This window comes from Schistocerca gregaria, chromosome 1 (genome assembly GCF_023897955.1).
Source record: "Schistocerca gregaria isolate iqSchGreg1 chromosome 1, iqSchGreg1.2, whole genome shotgun sequence".
NCBI classification, from domain to species: Eukaryota; Metazoa; Arthropoda; class Insecta; order Orthoptera; family Acrididae; genus Schistocerca; species Schistocerca gregaria.
Genome location: NC_064920.1, coordinates 1,028,930,538 through 1,028,956,569, shown reverse-complemented (window position 1 = coordinate 1,028,956,569; position 26,032 = coordinate 1,028,930,538). Strand labels below are relative to the sequence as shown.

The following is a 26,032-nucleotide window of genomic DNA, read 5'->3' as shown; positions in this document are numbered from 1 at the left end:
AAGCAGACTACTTCATGATACATGAAAAACGGAGCCTAGGCTCATACATACAGAGATGGTGACTGGAACAGGTTTGCTATCAAGAGTAATTTGTGAAATTAGCAGGATTTTGAGAAAGGGTTGTTCACATAACCCAAAGAAATCCAGGTCACATGTAAAAGCTGTTAGTGGTATAAAAGTCAGTGTCCAGTCACTTGTGGATGAGATAAAGTGAAATTGAGGGTAGCGGAGCAAAAGCAGAAATGCTTTACTCTATTTTCAAATGTTCGTTTGCAAAGGAAAACTCAGTAGAAGAGCTCCAATTCAATCCTCGTACCAGTGAAAATATGAGTGAAATAAGTCAGTCTCAGTAGCATTGAGAAACAGCTGAAATCGTTAAAATTGAAGCTCCAGGGCCCAAGAGAATACCTATCACATTCTGCACAGAATTTGCAGCTGATGTAACACCCCTGTTAACTACTATGTGTTGTACATTCATCATATGAAAATCCATGCCTTGTAGTGGGAAGAAAGTCATAGTGATAAAAGTGATCAAATAAACTACCATCCAACATCCTGTATATAGATTTGTTGTAAAATCTTAAAGGACCCACTTGAGTGCAAGGTCCCAAGTTCAATCTTCAGTAGGGTCCATTGGAGTGCTGCATTAACAATTATGACATGAAAAATATTAGCTGCTAATTTTTCGCCATGTGCATCAGGAGCTCGACAGAAAATGAATGTCTGGAAGGTGCAGAGATCAACCTTCTATGGAATGTATGTATTACTTGTCACAGACTGAATGTTGTTGATATTCAAGAAATGTTCAAAACAAACCATTAACTGGAACACTGAATGAAAAATGGTGTGCCACAGTGATCCCAAAGGTTCACATATCAAGATTAAAAGCAAACCCCTTTGTAGTTGCAAACCATGCAGGACATTCAACTAGTTATCCACTATTAAAGAATGCATATAGAATCATATTGGTGTAATGGGGTGATGAGAACTAGTGGAATGTGATGGCATGTATGGAGCTTATTGCAAAGCTACTATCCTTCAATGCATAGCTGCAGACAGTGTGATAATGTTTTATGTACGTGACACCCAGAGGCTGATTTGTCCAGTGGTTCCAGGTGATATGGATTGTAAGGTCACATTTTTAGGAGGTATTATTTGTTCTAAAGGAGTAATATTTTTATAAGCAGATCAGGAATCAATCAAAAGCAAGTAATTTTGACCAGCTATTGGCCAAAAGCAGTGTTTGTACCTTATAGTTCTCTTTTGCCCATTTACCCCACTTTTGCTTGCTATGATATAGACATTCTATACTGCCCTCAAGCCCACGCACGTGAGAAAGAATCATAGGGTGCAGAGCATGTCCAATTTCTCACATCACAATAAATAACTTTCTAACCAATTTACCATCCAGGTTAGCAGTCGGAACAGTTGTTACGAATGCGTAAAAGCATTGGCGTTAGTTATCTTGACCCAGCTCTCTATGTACCTCTGATTTTGAGGATTCCTTTTAAATACATTTTCTTATCAAATGCCAATTGGATGGAGTTGAAAACAAATTCCTTACTGTATGATGGGATACATTTATCTCATTTACAAGTTTTTGGGCCAATTCAGCAATTTCATATGCTTGATGCTTTGTTTGAAATTTCGCTGTCTCACGTTTTCCAATTCTGTATTACTATTTGAAGTTGTGCAACCATCCACTGCTGCCTTTGAAATCACTATAATCTATGTCACATTTATATGCATAACTTAATAGGTCACCATCATGCACATCCTATAAATTTTATCGAGCATCCTTGAAACTTGCAAACACCAGTTGTTCAAAGTGCACCTTGTCTGTCCTTGAATATCCATAGCTTTTCTTATGCACTACATGGTCATATCACTGCGAACTTGTTGTGAATCTATTTGTAATTTTTTTTTACAATGCTGCAATTGATCTTCCATGTAAGTTATTATGTTTAATACCTGCTTCTAGGAAATGTTCATCCTTCACTACGTTTCACTGGAGATCGAATTTGTTTCTCCCTGCCCTGCAACGAATTTACAAAATCTAAACGGTTCTTCCGATTTCGTTGATCTGTCTTTAGAAAGTTATTAGTGTAAACCTAAATTGGTAATCAATTACAGGCATGTAACTTAAATAGTACTTGAGTTATAGGAGGTCAAAGTGGCCGATTACTATTGATCGCGTCAGGCAATAAGTACTCCACAGTGACACGAAAAACTGTAGCAGCATGCTTGTAAATATATTTATTCATCTATGTCTTTGTTCATATCCGATATATACTAGTCATGAAGAAATTGGTTAAATATTTACTGTGTTTTAGAAAGTACAGAGACATTAGGCTACTGGCCTACCTTTTGTTCTGTTTCTTTGATATTTTTATTTAATTTGTTAATGTATCTAATAATGTGTGTTAGACCATGTTTATGGTCCAGCTGTAGGAATATTTATTTAAATTAAAGTTATTTAAATGTAACTCCAGTATCTCGAATGTGTTTCATTATGTTTGTGAGTGTACGTTGACATGGAGGAACTGCTCTAGACAATCACAGTGCTCGTTACTAAGAGAGACTATGGAGGTTGGGGAGGAGCAAGGTTTCCAGGGAGGACATGGGGCAGTTCTGGAGAGTATGGCACAGGACACGGGGGGGTGCTGGATGTGACGGACGCACGGTCGCGGCAGAGACTTGGTCGCGACAGGTAGATATACTTTGGAGTGCCGACTTGCGCACTTGTGAGATTTTCGTGGCTTCTACAGTGAAAACGTACCTTATTTACTCGTATCTGAGCCACACTCGAATCTAAACCGCACCTCAAAAATGAGACTTGAAATTCAAGGGGAAAGAGAGACGTTTTAGATCACATCTCCAAATCGAGTTGGTCCATTGTAACATGACACACAATTTAGGTCGAATGGATGAAAATACAACTACAATAGTTTGGTTAGTCGTAAGCTTAACAGCTAAGCTTTACCAAGTAGCCATTGCAATGTGTCAGGCACTCTGTCCTTATTTGTATGGGTATCCTTCCTTTTTCATGTGCTTTGTCTGGTTTGAATTGATTGCTTATTTTGCTTTGATCTGATCAATGCCGTTCACTTTGCTATGGGTGCTTACGTCACACTAAGCTGAAACTGCATTATTTTAACGTGTCGTGCATTGTTTTACGATCTGTCGCTGCTTGCGGCATGGCTTACTTTTGTGCATGTTACTACGGCTTACAATAAAAAAAAGAGCAATTGTTTCATAAGCGAAACAATGGCAAGAGACTACTATTTGTTGTTACTTAAACTGCTGCTTTCTTTGATAATGATCAACAAGAACCAAATAAGACTGCGTACGATAGATGATGTTCTGAATGAGAGTTTAGCAAAAATTTTCTCCCTTTGAAAATCTTTGCAGACGCCTCTTTAGTAAATTACATTCTGCACAGAAATTAGTCATCTTAGATTTAAAAATCTAGTAAATTGCTGTGCTTCATTTCTGACGGTGTCACTATTCAGCATAAAAATAATAGTAATATAAACATTATAGGATATGTATATTCTAACATGTTCACTGTTGTCTCACTCTAGTTTCATAGTTTATTAGGCAGACAAGATTTAAATAAGATAGTAGCAAACATGAAAGAATACGTAGCATAATGTTGACATTCTTCTACCTTTTCTTTTAATTTATTTACTGACACAGAGGTTTTGGCACCAGTATTTAGCTTTGTGCCTGAAAAACATGCCTGTGTAGCACTACATATATTCAATGCAGAAGTTAGTTGTGGCGGCTCCTACCAACATTTTTCAGAACTTCTGCTTACTTTGCACTCGATTCTAAGCCGCATGCGATTTTTTTGGAGTACAAAAACCAGGAAAGTGTGGTTTAGATTCAAGTAAATACGGTAGTGTGCGTTTAGAAGTGAATACCTCACGAGCTGTACTGTTGTTCATAACTAATTACGTGCTGTAGCAATCTATCGTTTTCCTGTTATTTAACTTATTTTATTTAATTACTAGACCATTGATACCAATGAGTGTTTTGCAGAAATGTACCTCATTCTCAACAGTACTTCTATCATATTCATCATTTAAAGTCTTTAAGATATTACCTGCAGATTTTATTTAATTGCATTCTTTCATTTATAAATTTATGTCTTTCATAATTCACAATTGCCGAGTGATAGAAACCTTCGACCATTCGATTCGTGTGTGTATTCTTATCATATACTGTAGACTCAACAGTGGCTTGTTATGCGGCAACTACATATCCCAGCCCCTAGACAACGAAACAGCCTAAACTTTTAATATTTCAACTCTGAGTCTGAGGGTACGTAGTTGAGGTCCACCAACACCATTTCATTCATTTTTCTTTTTGAAAGCCCGCACTCATCTTCCTGTTATCAGCCAATATTGTAGACAATATGTGGGGTGTTGGATGACATAAAGGTCATTATACTTTAGTGACCTAGCACTCGAGGGGTTCCTTCTTAAAAAACATTCTAAACTCAAATATAATGAGGTGTCTTGAACCCAATGACGTTTATGGTTTCAAAAAAGACGGAAGTGAATTGCAGCTCGCACTTTCCTCACATGACATATTGAAGCTTTATATCGAGGCAGTCAGGTAGAAGTATTTCTAGATTTCCTAAAAGCATTTGATTCAGTACCTCTTCTATGCTTATTATCAAATTATGGTCATATAGGGGTATCATTCAAAATTTGTGACTGGATTGAGGATTTTGATAGGAAGGTAGCAGTGAATTCTCAAAGATGGAGAATCATTAGAAGATTAGACCTAACTTTTGGTGTATCCCCAGGAAGTGTGTTAGAACCCTTGATATTCATGTTGGGGACAATATTAATGGTAACTTCAGACTTCTTGCACACACAGTTATCTACAGTGAAGTACTGTGTGAAAGAAGCTGCCTAAATGTTCAATCAGATCTTCACCAGAACTCAGTGGTACAAAGATTGGCAACTTGCTGTAAATGTTAAAAAATGTAGAACTGTGCTCGTGCTTCTCTCTCTCTCTCTCTCTCTCTCTCTCTCTATATATATATATATATATATATATATATATATATATATATATATATATATATATATATATATATATATATATAAAGACTTACCAAGCGGGAAAGCGCTGGCAGACAGGCACATGAACAACACACACACACACACACACACAGAATTACTAGCTTTCGCAACCGATGGTTGCTTCTTCAGGAAGGAGTGATAGTGATTAAACCCCACATCCTTTCGTCTTTCCCTCTCCTTCCTGAAGAAGCAACCATCGGTTGCGAAAGATAGTAATTCTGTGTGTGTGTTTTGTTCATGTGCCTGTCTGCCAGCGCTTTCCCGCTTGGTAAGTCTTGGAATCTTTGTTTTTAATATATTTTTCCCATGTGGAAGTTTCTTTCTATTTTTCTATTTTCTACTTTATTTACATCATCATATATATATAATCTCAAAAACAATAGCAACTTATGACTATATCAGTGAGTCACTTGAAATCGGTCAACTCGCACAAATATCTGCGTGGAACATTTTGTAGGGATATGATATTAGTTTAGTCACAGCTAATGCATATGGCAGACTATGCTATGTTCATAGAATACTGAGGAAATGCAATCAGTCAACATAGGAGATTCCTTACAAATCACATGTGCAACCTGTCCTATAATATTGCCTTAGTGTGTGGGACCCATACCAAATAGGACTTAACAGAGTGTGTTGAATGTATACAGAGAAGGGCAGCACAAATGCAAACAGGCTTGTTTGATCTGTGGGATTGCGTTACAGAGATGCTGAAGAAACGGAACTGGCGCCCTCTTGAAGGCAGGCGTTAGCTCCCTTAAGCAAAATTCTTCCGAAGTTTCAAGAGTCTGTTGTAGATTATGACTCCAAGAATACACTAAAATGCCCCCTTTATCACTCAGCAGGGATTGTGAGGACGCGTTTAAGTAAATTACAGTACACAGGGAATCATCTGTCTTGAACACAGTATGTGAACAGAATGAGCAAAAAATTCTAATAACTGGCACAGTGGGACACACCCCGTACCATGCACTTCAGTGGTTTGCAGAGTATAGATGTTTATGTTGAATTAGTGCTATTATAATCACAGACTGGTACTATGATTTTCATATCATCTGTTGTCCACTATAATATAACAAGAAATTCTCCATGTCTAAATCCCTATGTTACATCTTAAAAAAGAAGATAAATGAAAATGTGGATCAAATTGGAAAAACTTTGTGGTGGACAGTGGACATTTCATTTCTGAATATTAAGTAAAATGCTGGAAAGAAGAAATTTATAATGGGAGTGCTTTACATTCCACATCTTTCCCCAGTGTGTAAAGCATAACTGTGGGATTTTAAACTTCATTTGTTTAACATTTATGATTCTGTTATTTATTAGAAGTGTGCAGAAGATATATTTTTATAACGTCTACATCATTAGAAATGTTTGTTGATAGGACGTCACTGTTACAAATGATGGTGCAACAATATTACGTCTGCTTGAAGTGGAACATCCTGCAGCACGAGTGCTAGTGGAACTTGCACAGCTGCAAGATGACGAAGTGGGAGATGGTACGACGTCTGTGGTAAGTTCCTGTTTTTCCAGTATTTACATGCTTTTGCACGTTTATGAAAACGTGCAGACTTCTACTTGTTTCAAACACATTGTTATGAAGTTGCTCTTTTCTTCAGCCATTGAATCTATATAATTAGTTGAAAATGCAAGTTGATATTAGTAATGAGAATGGCCACTGTTGTGAACTGCAAATACAAAATGACTCGGGGTGTGTGTGTCCAATAGTGTATGCCTATGGTTTTCTTAGTAATTTTATTTATCATTGTGTATTTCCTGTGACTTCCCTAAAGCATTTTTTTAATATAAAGAATAAACCCCAAGTGAATTAAAATTCTCAGCAGCAGATGTTTACCTGTGTCAGCCTCAAAGACAAAAGGGCTGGTGTGGTCTCGTACTGTTCAGGGTGTATACGACCCGGGAGATCCGGGAAATTTTTCATCTGGGAGAAAACCGGGAAAAACCCTGGAATTTTTTGTTGTTTTAGTTTTCAGTTAAATTTTTGTAATTTTGACTGGTAAGAACCGATACTCTAACAAAGGATATTGTTGTATCCTGCTATTGCAGAATAATACTGCGGTACTAAAACATGAACGAGAGAAAAAAACGAAAATAAAACTTAAATTGCAAAGGAAATGCACCATATAAAATAACACAGTGCACATACAAGTGTCTGCCAACAACAAAGTGTGTCAGAGTCTTTAGGAAGACTATGCAATGCTTCATAACAACGAATTGCCTCTAATGAGCGGGCTTATGCGCATGCGCATTTGAGTCCCGTAGGAGCAATAGTTTCTCCTGCTTTTGGCTACAGAAATATGGCTGTTGGCTGTGTAAGGAGCAGTAGCAGCAACCACCCACATAGGGTACCTGGAAAAATTTTACTGCCGCGCCCAAGGTTTTTGGACATTTTTGAACACATTTTAAGTTGATTTTTGAATGCGTGCATAGTGTATGAGATGTCTCCGCTAGGGGAATCGTTGTCACATCTAGAAATGAAATTTCCTGCAAACAAAATGGGACTGGGCTGTATGAGCTGAGCGGAATAAGGCCGAACCGGTGAATGCCAACTGCTGCTTGTTTATGTGGTTGATTCGGTTTGCAAATGTTCATTGTTGTTATAATTACTAGTGAAATCCTTAGATTCAGAGTACCAGAGTGGAAATAAAAAACTAACAGGAATAAAAGGTAAGAAAGATTATGTATTATCTTCTCGGTGTATCGAAGAAAGTGACAGTCTGACGAAAATTTTTGGCCAGATTGCTACACTAGACAAGGCCAGTTGTAGTCCCCGGTTAGCAGCTGCTTAAGTTCCATTCTGGGAGTAGCGCGGAAAACGCATTATATGAAGGCGTAATAACGACCAACCGGAGAATAATCGCTGGGTAACTAAACTGGTGATTGTGACAGGGTTAGTAAAGTTAACCGGAGAATGAGTTTTGACAGTGGTAGGAGTAGTTACAGAATTAGTGATGTCAAGATTGTTTGCTAGAACGAGGAAGAGAAGAAACGGGGGCATCACACAAATTATGGAAGAATATGACGATTTAAAGTTCATACAAAAATTTCGTTCTACTACTATTCGGTCTTGTTCAAGAGAAATAGGAGCGTATGAATGAAATGTGAAACTTTCCTAACATAGCTTTTTGATTGTAGTAGGCCAAATAGGTATTTCGTATTGGTACTTCGTGAATTATTGTCGTATTATAAAAGTGATCATTTCCAAAACGGTCTCGCTTATTTTATGTGTTACAATTGCTGCAATATTGGAAAGGCCTATTTTGTTTTTTTCTTACACAGTGACAAAATAGAAGCAATCGGATCGAGAAACCACACCAGTCTTGAATACTACTTATATTAACATCTTTTTCAGTATTAGATGAAGACATTTCGATTTTTCTTGTAGCAAAACGTTTGACGAACTATGGTGAGGTAATAGTTCTTTCGCAGAAAGGAAAGCGTGCCATGTAAAGCTGCAACAAGATTAGAGAGAAAAATCGCTAGGAAGTAAGAATTGAAGGAAATGTGTACTGTCTTGCCTCTCTCTTGTCTTTACTGGTTTTAGGTATCCTATATTTAATTTTGTCACACAGAAGAGCAAGCTGTTAGATAATAGGCCAGAAAAGTCCAGATTTCCTGAAGAGTTCTTGTTCTCCCGGTTACAAATAATCCTATCTGCGGGAATTAGATAAGGAAATCAGACAGTTAAAGTAGTAAAGGAGTTCTGCTATTTGGGGAGCAAAATAACTGATGGTCGAAGTAGAGAGGTTATAAAATGTAGAAGGGCAATGGCAAGGAAAGCGTTTCTGAAGAAGAAAATTTTTTTAACATCGAGTATAGGTTTAAGCATCAGGAAGTCATTTCTGGAAGTATTTGTGTGGAGCGTAGCCATGTATGGAAGTGAAACATGGACGATAAATAGTTTGGGCAAGAAGAGAATAGGAGCTTTCGAAATGTGGTGCTACAGAAGAATGCTGAAGTTTAGATGGGTAGGTCACATAGCTAATGAGGTATTGAATAGAATTGGGGAGAAGAGGAGCTTGTGGCACAACTTGATTAGAAGAAGGGATTGGTTGGTAGGACATGTTCTGAGGCATCAAGCGATCACCAATTTAGTACTAGAGGGCAGCGTGGAGGGTAAAAATCGTAGAGGGAGACAGAGATGAATACACTAAGCAGATTCAGAAGGATGTGGGCTGCAGTAGGTACTGGGAGATGAAAAGGCTTGCACAGGATAGAGTAGCATGGAGAGCTGCAACAAACCAGTCTCAGGACTGAAGACAACGACAATGACGACGACAACAACAGTATTAATTGCGTTTATTTTTTAGAGGGGGAAGGATGTGAAACCGGCCTACTGGGAGCGGGAAAGGCTCTACAGGACATTTTATTTCCACTGTCCTGAAATAGTTTGATGGCATGCATTGCAAAATATACAAGTTTTGAGTTCCACGAGCTCAGTACAGTGACATGATGTTTGAAGAGGCGTGGCACTGCACTTTGGCAAAGACCGAATAACATGTCTTACATTTCCACGAAGATATATGTTTTATGTATCACTCTTCAGAAGGATGTGCCCTACAAAATGAACTTATTTTGGAAAAGTACTTTTTTAATTTTTGATGTGCACAGAGCAGTCTGAATTATAGTGGGGCGGTGTGTAGTCTCCATGTGACCCGTTTTTACATTTAGTGATTTTTCTATTTCCTCTTCATTTACTTCTCTCACGTCAAAAGAAAACAAGACGAATTTCTGTGGCTGGGGAGCTATCAAGTGAATTAAAATACATTCACATAATTACGGAAGTGTAAAATGTTACTGGTTTCAGGCTTTTATTTCCACATTTCTGATAGGCAAGAATTAATCGCCTTGCAGAACAATAAAGTTATTTTCCTCGGTTTGTTAAAGAAATTTGGCCTGTATTAAGCTTTCCTGCTGAGGCAGTAAATTTATTTGAAACGAAGTGTTTAATTCCACACTATTGGCTAGTTTCAACTGTTCGCTGTATTTCAAGTGCTCGTTTCTATCTTCCAGCATGTATCGCATTACGCCATAATAAAGAACCAAACATGAGATAATACAGTACTGGTACTCCAAGAAAATTTACGTCCCGAAAACCATACTGAAAAGCTTAATATTAGGTCGAGGGGTACGTCTTTGGGAGTCTGAACACAGGAATGTACGCTTTAAGGCGAACTATGCATTTTAGTATGGTTCACGAAATTCAGGTGCTCATGGAGTATCCTCTGAAGTCATGTTTCTTTTATGGCATAATGTAAGCAAGATCTTTTAGTGTTTTACACGTACCAACATACTGGCTTCCTGCGTCACCTTAGCTGCGCAAGCGCAGTGACGCCTATTTTGTGGCGCTCTCTGGCAACTGCTGAAATGAATCTATTTCTAACAGGTCGCAGGAAAATATTGTGAATTGTGGTTTGAAAAGCGTTACTTTCAAAGTAGATTTTCTTTTATGCAAGATGAACTATGTGCGAGAAAGTACGATGAATTTCTTAAATCACAGAGCGTTTGCTCTCATTTAAAAATGAACTCTTTGATGACGAGCCATTTAGAAGAATTTTGAGCCCACAAGATGAGAGGTTTACGTCAGCATTAAAAATTTTACTGGCGTATTTGTATGATGTATGTGTAACATGCGCTAAACAGATCAACATTATATGTGAGAGCTTAGCTTCTCTTATAGCTTATTAATCTTAGAGACAAATATTATATGCGAAAGCTTTGCTTTTCTTGTAGGAACACTATGTATAGTAACTTAAACCATTATCTTTTCCTGTTGGTGGAATTCGAATTTATACTAACGTAATACGAAAATTTTCAGCGTACATGTTGCTGCTTATCAAAGATATATCCAAAACGTGTTCCCCTTGAGTTTTATTTTCTAAAGTGCTGAGAAATTCTATGCTGCTCTACAAAACCATATCCATAGAAAGGATTGATAAGAGTTACAGTTCCGACGGAACATATACTGTCACTTAACATGGAAAAAGTGTATTTTTACCTGGGAGAAAACATATTTTTAAGCGGGAGATCCGGGAATTTTTTCCCTTGTCCACGTATAAACCCTGCTGTTGCTCAAAAAATGACAACCTGCAGAAAATGTTCATGTTGTGGGTGAGTGTTGTATTTTATCATCGAGCTGTTGCTAAGTATGTATTTGTGACGAAGATGCTGTTCTAGAGATACTGTTTTTGGTAGTACTGATAGCCACCAATATCCCACTTCAGACAAACTGAGGACATCTAGTTCGATTACGGCAAACATAGCAAGAGTTTCAGGTTAAAGCTCAAACAAATATAAATAACACCGGAGGTACTTGCATAGCAAGTAAGTTAATAAAGTGTGCCAAGACTCCTCATTTATTGGTACCATTGAATTATATTTTAAGAATGGATGGTTGCACTTTTAATACAAAATGGATAAAGCGGAAAAACTGAAAAATCTAATGAGATTAGAGTCCACAGTGAGGGCTACGTGTGAAGCATTACCAATCAGATCCTAGTGAATGATCTATCAACAAATCCTAAGAAGTTCTGGCCCTATGTAATGTCTGTGAGTGGATTCAAACTTACTGTGTGTCTCTTCCGGAGTGAGTACGGTGTTCAAACTGGGTACAACACATAAGAAACACAGACATCAACACTAGAATAACAGAGTTTCTAACACATTGATAAGAGCTGAAAGGTGTAATTTTATTTGCTAATCCCTGCCGTTTAGTGTGGTACAGCAGTAATTATTTACCTTGATAATTAATAAATTACTTACATTGCTGGTTTATCATTGCTTGTGCCAAAGTTTCCTCTACTGAAGACTTTAAAATAACGATTTCTAGAACCTTCTAGACACATTTAGTATACAAGGTGGCCAAAAACAGCACTTGTAAGCATGTTGCACAGTAGATTGTGCTGAGAAATAACTGTTAAAGAAAAAATTTGATACATTGCACTGTTTTTGAATTCATTAGCATTGAAGTCAGTTAGGCCATTGTGTGCACAGATTCAAGCAGCTCACCAGATATGTCAGGTGTTTCCATAGTGTAGATGATAGCACATGAGATTGCTCAGCCTTTGACTTGGATTCACTCCTTACCACCATCCCATGTCCAATTTTTGTATTGCTCTCTGTTTCGGTTTTAGGAAACTGAGCAAAGAACACATTTGGTGACACCATCTGTGGTGAGTCACTTCAATTTGCATCTGCAATGGCCTGTTAGCTAGCTTCAGTCCTAATTAGGAAACTGCAAAGTATCAGGTTTTTTTATTAACAATTATGTCTCAGCAGAGTCTAAGCTGCAATACACTTACAAGCTTTTGAGGCTGTTTCTGACCACCCTGTATGTGTTCCATGTGTGGCTTTTTGTAGTTTTTGCTCAAGTCTTTGGACTCTACTTAGGATAGGTGATCTCTGTTTTATATCCACATTTTTACACCTGGCTTTGTGGCACTTGGTACAGTTATTGCTGGTCATGTTGCTTTTGCAGAGGCTGATTTGGCACTTTTTCAGTGTTTTGTTTGTTTTTCTGCTTCTTGCTCTTTCTGTTTCCTTGAGTTCATTTGCCAGCTGAATTGTGACCTTCTTCCGTTCCATTTTCTTGTTCATTGTGTTTTGTAGATGATAAATGCATTTACTGTTGCCATCTTAGAGATGGTGCAGAAAAGTGCATGGGCCATCTCCTACATGCAACCTTTGTAGCATACTTACAGCTAATTTGATGATCCATGTCCACCCCAAATTTTTTTGCACTGTAGAATATTATGGTTTTAGGTTTCTCCTTTTCTTCTTTATTGCTACTTGGGCATGCCATGTATTCGGAAGGATGACGTTCTATTTACCTTGATATACAGTCACGGTGAAGTGTGTGTTGCCAGCTTGAGACAGGACAGTGGTGGAGTGTATTTCAGCATTTGGTTTGGTTATCTCATAAAGGATTTCATAATAGATTGTTCATTGTGCTGACTAATGAAGTTTTTTTTTTCATTGAGCTTTTGAGCAAGAAGATGCGAAGTTGCCGGTTATCACATTTCTTCCTCGAGTTAGAAAAGGCTCCATAATAAGTGGAATGACACTCTGAGTGGTTGCTTCTCTCTATGCATGTTCTATTTTCCGAGGTATGGGAAAGTGTTACATATGTATTGTTACTACATCAGCAGCAATCCAGAATTTGAGGCACTGTTGGACATGAAAGGACTGAATGTGCTTGTTGTTATGCTGGGTAACAGTTGCTTGTCTGTGGTTATGTTTTCTCCAGGGCCATAAGAACAAATACAGTTTTCCATGAACTTTCCCCAAATTACGGATGCAAGAGCTAATTTCTTGCCTGGCAGGCATTCAGCTCAGATTGATTTTTCACCGAAACAGAAATCTGGTGAAAAGCTCCTAAAACCTGTCCCTCAGCATGTCATCCTTGATGAAAGTAGGCCCCCAAGAATGTGACCAAAGATCTGTAGGAATATCCTTTGTGCAAATGACTCCCGAGCATGTGTGACAGCTATCAATTTTCCCAGTTCAAGTGACATGTCCAGTAATTTTTTAAAATAATTTTTGAGCTTTTCATTCTGTCTTCATGAGAGATAGCATTGCTTCATCAAAAATACGACAAAGCACTGATGGCAAAATTGTCTACTAGATGACAAGCATAAGCAATGGGACCTCACCACTCCTTTAGAACCTTTGCAAGTGATGTTTTTCCAGAAGGTGGAAATATTGGCAGTATCCTATTTGGTTTCATCCTTAGTGACCATATTAACTAAGCTTAAAGTTGTCCAGAGCCCTAAAAAGTCTACTTGTAGGCTCTCTCGTGTACAGGATATTTCTAGAAATTCTGTGCAGAGAATTTTACTTAAGGCCAAATTCAAACAATCTATACCTCATCGCATATATGGGCTATTGTGTCCCAGGTTGTCTGATGAAATGTAATAGCAAAGCTGGAAAAAATTGAAAAAGAATGTTATAAATAACCCTGTAGCTTCACTTATTTCAGAATTCTAGTTGTTTGTTTCGTTTTATGTTCAGTATCTAACTGTAAAAAGGGAAAAAGTTGAAAACGTAATAAGATTTCATGAATGAAGTGAAAACAGATGAGTAAGATATAAGATATGGCACAATCATCAGGTGCCCATGTGTGAAGACTTGAATCAATATCAGTGCTAAAAAATATGGAAAATAGCAACATCAAGGGTCTCTTATTGCCAACAGCTCTGGTGATTGGGGAGAAAAGTGCAAGTCATTTGTGATTAAAGAAAGGGTAAACGAATGAATGCACAGAATGACATGTTATTATTCTAAATATTAGTCTGTTGCAGGACCCTAAACAATATTCAAAGCTCAGACATTTACATTACTGGAGGGCTAAAAGTTTTTCATGAGAACTCGGCATGGATTGACAGGAACCCATTCATGAAAAGCACTGTTCTTGCATTTCCTCCCATACACAATGCTTTGCAAATAAAAGATGTAGGTGAACAAATAGATTTCTTGCTGTTGGCTTGAAGAATTTTTGGGTGGTAGAAACCAGTTCGTTATACAGAAATTGAATGTTACATGGGGAAGAAAGCAATGTATCATGTGTGATGCAGAAAATGTTAAAGGACAACTAATGTTCGTGATTAAAGATAATTTTGTCATCATACAGGGTCATAACCATTCTATTTGCTTATGATACTGTTGCTCGCAGAAAAGTGCAGAAGTACTTTGTGTTTCCACTTAGCATACTAAAAGTTAGCTCTCTGAACACAAATGAATGCAAGATAATGAGCATAACAGAAGGAACCAGATAATATATATTTTGAAATTAGTAGAAAGCTTTGGGTATCTTGTCACATCATTTAAGTATTTATAGGGTACAATATGAAGAAGTTGTAGGGAAAGTGGATGGGAGTTCGATTTGTTGGGAGAATTCTGGAGAAAAGGAGATGTACCTGTAAAGGCAGTCACATCAAAATCGATACTCAGGTGAGATCTTGATCATTGCTCAGATTTTCAGATCCATAACAAATAAGCTTGAAAGCAGACATTGGCCACGTTTGGAGATCGGCAATTAGGGTTGTGACAAATTGGTGCAGCTTGTATGAAAGTTTAAGAGATTTTCAGTGAATAAATTGGAAACTTGGGAAGCTGACAATGTTTTCCCCAAACCTTTTGGATGAATCTAGAGAATTGGCATTTGAGGAAAACTTGGCAACAATTATGCTACCATAGGGCACTTTGTATGAGTGTCATGTGAATAAGAATGATCAGGGAACATACCAGAGCATATATAGTTATTTCTCATTTGCAAATGGTGTCAGAAGGAGTAATTGCAATATTTACCCACTCTTTTTTTTTCTTAAAAAAGAGGCTCCTTCGTTAAATTTTATTTTAAAAATAATCTGACTAATCAAAACAACAAACTGATTTATTGATATAAATTATATCACTAAAACCTAACATTACACCTATTTTAAACTTGCATCATTTATTGACTGTCTACTTTTGATAAGAGATATACCAATATTTTTAATACTAATAATCTTCCTCAGTGGTATCACTATCTTCATATGTAAGCCTGCAGACGTTTCTTCCTTTGGCACTCCATCTTCTGAGGCATCCATAGCATTAGACATGCAGCAGTTGCTGAATAATTTAATAATACATTCACTTGAGATTGTACCAAGTAAGGATCCAATAGCCCAGCACGAGTACTGAATTTTTCTTTAATGCATATTCGGCCCCCTTCCCTGGAGCGGGGGCGCAGTCTCCTAGAAGAAGCAACTCACTGTTGCAGGTAAGCCTTGAAGGTCTGTTCATAACAGCATCCATTATTTGAAGTTGTGAGCTCATATCACCAGGAATTACTAGTCTGTGTTGTTTGGTGCAGATTTTTAGCTTCCTTGGGAAGATGTCTCCAAAAAGAGCCCAGCACCAACATTTACCTTATTCAAGCTGGTGCTCCTCTGTATAAAGTGTGTCATCCACAAATAACATTGTCTTGCACTGTTACATTGTTTTAAAATTGCGAGCCCATACCTATTCCTTCATTATTGCTTCAGCTAAAACAGTGATAAGTCGTGCTGTCATATGTGTAAGTGAACAGCAGTAGTAGCCAGTCAACAATGAGAAGTCAGAAAAAATTTACAACCCATGAAAGACAATCGCCCAGATTTCGGGCTAGCAGCACAATCCAACAATGAGGCAGTTGTTCACAAGATGATTGGGAATCGAATAAGTGGTTGGCCGGGATCTGATGCAACCATGCTTTTTTAATGCTAGGAGTGGGTCATTACTGTGGGTTAATACCAGTACGGGGCAGCAGGGTGATACAATGTATGTTTGTTTTATTATTATTTAATTAAACAGAGATATAGCTCATATAATGTAAGTTTATTTTATTGTTGCTTACCGTATTTACTCGAATCTAAGCTGCACCTGAAAAATGACTCGAAATAAAAGGGGGGGGGGGGAAATTCCCGAGTCTAAGCTGCACCTGAAATTTGAAACTTGAAATTCAAGGGGGGAGAGAAGTTTTAGGCCGCACCTCCAAATCAAAACAAAGTTGATCCATTATAATATGAGACACAATTTACGTCGAATGAATAATGATACAGCTACAGTAGTTTGGTTCAAGTCATAAGCTTAGCAGTTAAGCTTTACCATTGCTAAGCGTCAGGCGCTCCCTCCATATTTATACGGGTACCCTTTCTTTTTCACGTTCTTCGTCTAGTTTGAATGAATTGCTTATTTTGCTTTGATCTGATAAGTGCCGTTTTCTTTGTTATAGGTGTTTACAGCACTCTAAGCTGAAAATGCATTACTGTACTGTGTCATGCATTGTTTGTCGTATTCTGGTAGTACTTGTTTATCGCCTGTCGCCGCTCGCGGCATGGCTTGCTTTTGTTCCCGCTACCGCTGTTTACAATTAAAAGAAAGAGGGGAATCATCTCATTAGTGAAACAATGGCAAGAGACTACTATTTGTTGTTACTTAAACCGCTGCTTTCTTTGATAATGATCAACAAGAACCAAAGAAGACTGTGTACGATAGATGATCTGAATGAAAGTTTAGCAAAAAAATTTCTCCATTTGAAAATCTTTGCAGACGCCTCTTTAGTAAATTACATTCCGCACAGAAATTAGTCATCTTAGATTTAAAAATCTAGTCAGTTGTCGTGCTTCGTTTCTGACTGTATCACTATTAGGCATAAGAATAATACGAATATAAACACGACACGATATGTATATTCTTCCGTGTTCGCTGTTGTCTCACTCTAGTTTCGTAGTTTATTAGACAGACGGTCTTTAAATGAGATAGCAGCAAACTCGAAAGAATACGTAGCATAATGTTTACATTCTTCTACCTTTTCTTTTAATTTATTTACTGACACAGAGGTTTTGGTGCCAGTATTTAGCTTTGTGCCTGCAAAGCATGCCTGTGTAGCACTACATATATTCGATGGCAGAAGTTAGTTGGGGTGGCGCCTACCAACATTTTTTCAAAACTTCTGCTTATTTTGCACTCGATTCTAAGCCGCAAGTGGTTTTTTGGGTTACAAAACCGGGAAAAAGTGACTTTGATTCGAATAAATACGGTAAAGAGCATTGTAATTTTTTCATTTCATTTTTTTTTTTTTTTTTTTTTTTTTTTTTTTTTTTTTTTTTTTTTTTTTTTACAAGGAGGAATATAAATGCCATTGTTGCTGTTGAGCTGCGCTATTATGTTCCTGCCTAGCCTCAGTTTGTGAGGTCATTGCTTATTGCTTTGGTTTTTATATTAATGTTTGTATATTAATTAATTTGAGATGTGTTCATTTGTGTGACCCAATGGTCCATAGTTCCTACGTAAATATTAAAGGGATTTTAAATCTGTCTTGGCAACAGGTGAAAATAACATGTCACCACAAGCATTTAGGTTTACTGGTCTGTAATGAAAGATTTACAATGTCACTTGCTTTCTTGATCCTAAAATAGTTACAAAAGATGTTTATTTTACTTATAGTATTTTATGCCCAATTATCGCTCGCATCAGGAAACACCATCTGTTTGCATATTCTTGAGATATTCCTTAGTTTTGCACTGTTTATTCCATCTTACTCCTACATTATTTTGTGACACCGCATAGTGTTGTGTTTAACATCACTGTGAAGTAATGTTGGTTAGGTTGGAATCAATAGTGGCAAATGAAGGAATCATAGAAAATAGCAATTCCTGATGTAACCAAAGATTGGACGTAAAGTACCATAAGCAAAATCATCATCTTTTGTAGTGAACTTTTTTTATTTAGGAAGCAAGCCATACTGTAAATATCTTTACAGACCACTGATGTTTTATTTCAATAAAATGAAACCCATTTGGTGACAAAATATGCATTTTCTTCTAATTGCAGTGACAGATTCAAATACCTTTAACATGAGACATTAACCATCCTTATTTTATTTGCACTGCACATCCTCAAGGACAGCCATTGATAACATTTTTATAGACAAATCAAAGGAACAAAATCATTTCATAAAACCTGTAATCAATGGATTATCAGATCATGACATGCATCTCCTTGTTTTAGAAGTAAATTCTAAGCGGATTATCAAGACTGCTAAATCTAATTACAGGAGAGTAGTCAATCGACCAAAAATTGAGTGTTTTAGAAAACTGCTCAAAGATATGAACTGGACAGGTGTTTATAGTGCTCATGACATGAATGAAAAATTAACACATTCATGAACAATGTCAGTACCATGTTTGAAAACTGTTTTACTCTAAAAGTTACTCAAATTAAACAGAAGTCTATAATAAAACCATGGATTACACAAGGAATAAAGATTTCTTGTAAGACAAAAAGGAAAATGTATCTGTCGACCAAGAATAGCTCCAATACTGATGATTTAGCTAAATACAAGGAATACTGTAAAACATTTAAAAAAAGTAATTCAGACTTCTAAACAAATGCACTATGAGAAGGAAATAGCAATCTCAGGGAACAAAATAAATACAATATGGGATATAGTGAAAGAGGAAACTGGTAGAATCAGAAAGGAACAGGAGCAAATAGCACTAAGGGTAAATAACACATTAATAACCGATGGGCATAGAGTGGGAAATCTATTTAACAAGTACTTTATATCTGTTGCTGATAGAATAGGATTGTCAGAATCAGTAAATAATGCCCTTGAATATCTGAAACAAGCCTTTACAAATAGCTTCAGCTACATGAATATGTCACTCACTTCACCAAAAGAAATAACTTCCACAGTAAAATCTTTGAAAACAGAGCATTCTAGTGGTTACAATGAAATATCAACAAAGTTAATTAAGGCATGTTCTTTTGAGTTTAGAACAATTCTAAGTTACTTGTGTAACTAGTCAATTATAACTGAGACATTTCCTGACTGGCTAAAATATGCAGATGTTAAGCCTCTGTTCAAGAAAGGGGATAAAGAGATACCATCAAACTACAGACCGATTTCACTTTTGCCAGCATTCTCAAAAATTTTAGAAAAAGTAATGTACAGGCAGCTTCTCAACCATCCGACCCCAAATAACATATGATCAAGAACACAGTTTGGATTTCTGAAGGGTTCTGATATCGAAAAGGCTGTTTACACCTATAGTGAAAATGTACTTAATTCATTAAATAACAAGTTACAAGCAGCAGATATTTTCTGTAATTTGTCAAAGGCATTAGATTGTGTAAACCACAACATCCTTTTAAATAAATTAGAATTCTATGGTGTCACAGGCAGTGCTGCAAGTTGGTTAGTCATACCTCGTTAACAGGGAACAAAGGATGTCAGTGCAAGGGACTAGTGAATTAAGTCATCAGTCATCATCAGAATGGGAAGAAATTACATGTGGTGTCCCACAAGGATCCATCTTAGGGCCATTGCTGTTTCTTCTATACATTAATGATCTCTCATCAGTTACACCGCCAGAAGCAGAGTTCGTTTTGTGTGCAGATGACACAAGTATTGCAATAAATAGTATGTAGAGTGTAGTTCTAGAAAGATCTGCTAATGATATTTTCATGGCTATTAATAACTGGTTTAAAGCTAACTCGCTGACATTAAACTTTGAAAAAGACTCGCTATATGCAATTCAGAACTTGTAAGAGGTTTCCACCCAACATATGCATTATGTATGAAGAAGAGCAGATAGAAGAGGTTGGCAGTCTTAAATTCCTGGGATTACAACTTGATAATAAATTCAGTTGGGAGGAGCACACCACAGAACTGCAGAAACGCCTTAACAAATCTATATTTGCAATTAGTGTTAGCAAACATGGAGACATAAAAATGAAAAAGCTTGCATACTTTGCCTACTTTCATTCCATAAGGTCATATGGTATAATATTTTGGGGTAACTTATCAAGTCAAACAAAAGTTTTCAGAGTCCAAACGTGTGCAATACGTATTATTTGTGGAGTAAATTCACGGACGTCTTGTAGAAACCTCTTCAGAGAACTGGGTATACTAACTACTGCCTCTCAGTATATTTACTCCTTAATGAAATTTGTCCTAAATAATATCTCTTTCTCCAACAAACAGCTCAGTTCATACATACAATACCAGGAACAAAAATGATCTGTACAAGAACTTAAAAGCACTTACTTTAGTTCAAAAAGAGGTCCACTACTCAGGAACACCCATCTTCAATAATTTGCCAGCAAACATAAAAAATTTAGTTAAAAATAAAGATCAGACTTCCTAGTGGCAGACTCCTTCTAATCCATTGATGAATTTTTTGATAGAAACAAATGATGTATATATTCATACTATTAGTATTGTTATTTCAGCTTTAAAAAAATAATAAATAAAAAAGACCCACATCCATGAGGATCTCCTCAACACGAATCTATGGAATGAAAAACTAATCTAATCTATGATGTGATTGGCTGAAGAAGTCACATCTACTCTGTGAGTGGCTAACGGAAGGAAATCAGGCAGCTGCCATTTCGATTTCATTGCTTATGAATCTAACATATGCTGTACTTGGAAGGTTTCCATATTTGTGTGTACTCTGGAAGTATGTGGTTTCAGTGATACAACAAATTGAAGAGCTCTTAAAAACATGTTTTTAGTATGGATTGTTGTGGCACACTGGCAGGAAGTGCTACTTTGGTATATAAAGCCTTTGCCTAATCAATTACGTAACAAAAATAGTGCCCTCAGCAGCAGTTAGTTTAATCTGCAAATGTAAGATGATTCTGTATTTTTGAATGACAAATTTTGGAAGAAACCTTGTCTTATAATCAGGTAAATATTGTAACATTGGTACAATTTGCTTATTACCACAAACACTACAGAAGCCTGTTCGTGTTTATGTGAGGGAGAGGGAGGTAGTTATATACTAAACAATGTTTCTTCATTGACATCCACATACATTTTCCGCAAGCATAGCAGATATTTGTTGTACCACTACTACAGTCTGATCCACATAAGACGGTGGTTCGCGCAGCTCGAGACACAGATGGGGATTGCATTATTGCCGATTCAAAGAGACTGTTGCTGAAAGAACATACATATCTTCTCGGCCTGAAAAAGCATGCCTAAAGCAAATTATATCTTCTGCTTGCTTGTTCAAAATTTGTCGCTTACCGCCACCATCAGCCATGACAACTCGCAGCAAATGGAAGAAAAATTCACTAAACTTGCTACATTCACGTTTAATGTATAAAACGGTAATGACATTCACAGCAGAGCAGCGAAAACCCTACTGAATGGTCATTGGTTGTCAGAGAATGCATGACGTAGATGTGTAGAACAAGCCTGAACTAGACATGTATTGTTAGTCACTACAACTATAGTCATCTTGTTTCCTATTCAACTCCTGAATAGATAGAGGGAAAGTGACTGTCTATATGCCACCATATGGACCCTTATTTCTCTTTCCATGTTGTACAGTGTCATGTCTTTCCACATTTTGTTCTTTGTATTTCCTGTGATTTTTCCATTATCATTTGAAGTAGCTATGTCCTTCAGTGTCATATGACGGCGTAAAATTATTTTCCTCGGTTACTAAAAGTGCTCAGTGCTTCTGCATCAGAAAAAATGTGATTTATGAAACACTTCCTACTAGTCAGAGCTACGCGTTGGACTAACAATGGAACCCAGACCTTTGCCATTCATGGACAGTGCTAAAGATGAACAAAGTTCAAAATATAAATCCCAGACCAACACACACCTTTGTATCTTGCTAAAAGATTCGTTACAAAACACACTTTGTTGCTAAGTGAGAAATTAATATTTGTTGAAGCCATCTGCCTGTCAGTTCTACAGAGTGAGTAGCAGAAAAATATGCTTGTATGCTGCTAGCATCAGAAGTGAGAACAAACTTGAGAAATGTAGCTGCTTAATATGAAGGCAGATCCACAGGATCAGCTTTTTATGTTCTAATCTGTCTACAGTTATGGTTTTAAAAGGGTATATTTGATTTCAGGTAATAATTGCTGCAGAGCTGTTGAAGAATGCTGACGAACTCGTGAAGCAGAAGATACACCCTACATCAATTATTAGTGGCTATCGTCTAGCATGCAAGTAAGTGCCTACATCTACATCCATGCTCTGCAAACCACTGCAAAATGCATGGCAGAGGGTATGTCCTATTGTACCAGTTATTAAGGCTTCTTCCTGTTCCATTCAGATATGGTGTGTGGGAAGAATGATAAATTGAATGTGTCCGTGTGTTCTGTAATTAGTCTAACCTTGCTCTCACAATCTCTGTGTTATTGATACATAGGGGGTTGTATATTTGTAGAACCTTAATTCAAAGCTGGTTCTTGAAACCCTGTCAATAGGCGTTCTCGGGATAGTTCATGTCTGTCTTCAAGAGTATACCCGTTAAGTTCCTTCAGTATCTCTGTGACAGTCTCCCAGGGGTCAAACATGTGACCATTTGTCCTTCCTTTCTCTGTATACATCAACTATCCAATGATGGCTCAATTTTGCACAAATCCCACACACTAGAGCAATATTCTAGAGTGGGTTGCACGAGTGATTTGTTAGCAGTGTCCTTTGTAGATCGATTGCACTTCTGCATTATTCTACCAATAAACTGAACTACCACCTGCTTTCCCCACAACTGAGCCTATGTTATCATTTCATTTCCCTTCAAAGTGTTACGCCCAGGTATTTGTATGAATTGGCCGATTCCAGCGATGGCTTGTTTATATTATAGTTGCATGATAGTACATTTTTTTTATTTTGTGAAGTGCATAATTTTACATTTCTGAACATTTGAAGCAAGTTGCCAATCTTTCCACCACTTTGAAATCGTATCGGGATCTGGCTGCAAATTTGTGCAGCTGCTTAAAGACTGTTCTTAGTGGACAATAACTACATCACTTGCAAAAAGTGTGAAGTTACTATTGATATTGACCACAAGGTCATTAATATAAAACATTGACAGCACGGTTCCCAACACAATTCCCTTGGGCGCACTCGAAGTTGCTTCTACATATGTCTATGATCTCCATCCAAGATAACATACTGTGCCCTCCCTTCCAAAAAGCCCTCAATCCAGTCGCGAATTTCACTTCATGCGCCATATAATCGAACTTTCGACAAGAAGTGTTGGTGTGGTACTGAGTCACATGGTTTTCAGAAATAAAGAAATACTGTCTATAAGTGCTTTCATATAGTATAGTGTTGTCTTGGTTTATTGAGGAAAATAAATTCTGTTCACTTGCCAATCTAATGACTGAGCTTTACTGCCCCATGAATATTATTGTGTAATGTGTGTAAACACTTGCTTACTTAGCACTGAGAAAATATTCCTATTTTCCATTAGTCTTTGATTAATCATCATAACTGAAATGTTAGTGATGTTTGTTTGCAGACTGAAGTGAAGAATTAGAAATTGTACCAATGGTGAGATTCGCTGCCCTGACTCCTGCTCACTAGGCAGATGTGCTATCCACTATGCCACTCTAGCACAGTGCCTTGGCACAACTTTAGGGACTGCCCTGGCACGCCTCCCTCCTCAATTGAAATTATCTTCCACACCTCTGCGCACTTGGTATTCTCCCTAAACTCGAACAACATTGCAGAGTCTCTCCAACTATGTTTGAATACCACCCCAACATAGAGGAAAAACAGGGATTCCTGTTTGAAACTCGGGCATAGGTTCTTTAATCAAAGAGGAGAGCCAGCTTCAAAACCCTGCCATTGGTACAAATTTTCATTTTTCCGTCTAGTCTACATATAAACTTCGTAGAAGTTTGAGACATGAAACGGGTCTGTGGAATGATATTTTAATTTGAAATATTAGTGTAACTACCACTTGTTCTCAACTCGTGTCAGCAATTAACAGTATTCAGTACCTATTTCTTTCTTCAGTTTAGTTCCTCCATATTGGAAGGTTTTCCTACTACTTGTTGAATGTGATCATTCCACTTACTCCCTCAGTATGGCTATTCCTAAGTTTTTTATGTAGATACTGTTTCGAGCAATTTGATGTCAGTAGTGTGATTGTACAGTGATAGATTTCTTCACCTCTGTATGCACAATATGTTACATTTGTGTGTTCAGGACCAGCTGCCATTCCCTGCACCATTCATCAATCTTCTGCAGGTCCTCTTGCAACTCATTACAGTCTTCTAGTGTTAAACCTTCTTACAGACAACCACATCATCTGTGAACACCCTGCTGGGGCTTCTGACATGTTCTACTAGAGCATTTATACATATTGTAAAAAGTAACATTCCTGTCACATTTCTCTGTGGAGTACTTCTGAAATGATCTTCGCAACTGTCGATTTTCTCCTCCTCCTCCTCCTCCTCCTCCCCCTCCCCCTCCCCCCTCCTTCTTCTTCTTCTTCTTCTTCTTCTTCTTCTTCTTCTTCTTCTTCTACACAGCAGTGGAGAATGGTATCTGGTATCTCCAGGAAGTCAAGGAACATGGCATCAACTGAAGCCCTGATGTCTACAGCACTGTGGGTCTCGTGGACGAACAGTGAGGTGAATTTCGTAAGATTTCTTTTTGTGGAATGAAAGTTGATTTTTAGATAGGAAAATTTTGGTTTACAATGTCATGTAATATGTGAGCATAACACATGTTCCATGATTTCAAAACAGATTGATATCAGCACTGTTCTTGTTGTGGTCTTCAGTCCTGAGACTCGTTAGATGCAGCTCTCCATGCTACTATATCCTGTGCAAGCTTCTTCATCTCCCAGTAACTAATGCAACCTACATCCCTCTGAATCTGTTTGGTGTATTCATCTCTTAGTCTCCCTCTACTCTTTTTACGCTCCACGCTGCCCTTCAATACTAAATTGGTGATCCCTTGATGCCTCAGAATATGTCCTACCAACCGATACCTTCTTCTGGTCAAGTTGTGCCACAAACTTCTCTTCTCCCCAATCCTATTCAATACTTCCTCATTAGTTATGTGATCTATCCATCTACTCTTCAGCATTCTTCTGTAGCAACACATTTCAAAAGCTTCTATTCTCTTCTTGTCCAAGCTAGTTATCGTCCATGTTTCACTTCCATACATGGCTACTCTCCATATAAATACTTTCAGAAATCACTTCCTGACACTTAAATCTATACTCGATGTTAACAAATTTTCTTTCTTCAGAAACGCTTTCTTTGCCATTGCCAGTCTATATTTTATATCCTCTCTACTTCGACCATCATCAGTTATTTTGCTTCCCAAATAGCAAAACTCCTTTACTACTTTAAGTATCTCATTTCCTAATCTAATTTCCTCAACATAACCAGACTTAATTAGACTGCATTCCATTATCCTCGTTTTGCTTTTGATGATGTTCATCTTACACCCTCCTTTCAAGACACTATCCATTCCGTTCAACTGCTCTTCCAAGTCCTCTGCTGTCTCTGACAGAACCTCAGTTTTTATTTCTTCTCCATGGATTTCAATACCTAGTCCGAATTTTTCTTTCATTTCCTTCACTGTTTGCTCAATATACAGATGGAATAACATCGGG

At 37.4% G+C, this 26,032-nt stretch overlaps 1 protein-coding gene across 1 annotated transcript in view; it reads left to right on the top strand.

Annotated features, from left to right (window-relative positions):
* LOC126279012 (T-complex protein 1 subunit alpha) overlaps positions 1-26,032 on the top strand; it is an 81,323-nt gene that overhangs the window by 3,760 nt on the left and 51,531 nt on the right. The window contains exons 3-4 of the mRNA XM_049979399.1: positions 6,484-6,612; positions 22,520-22,617. Coding sequence (XP_049835356.1) covers positions 6,484-6,612; positions 22,520-22,617 — 227 coding nt within the window. The remainder of the gene's footprint in view (positions 1-6,483; positions 6,613-22,519; positions 22,618-26,032) is intronic.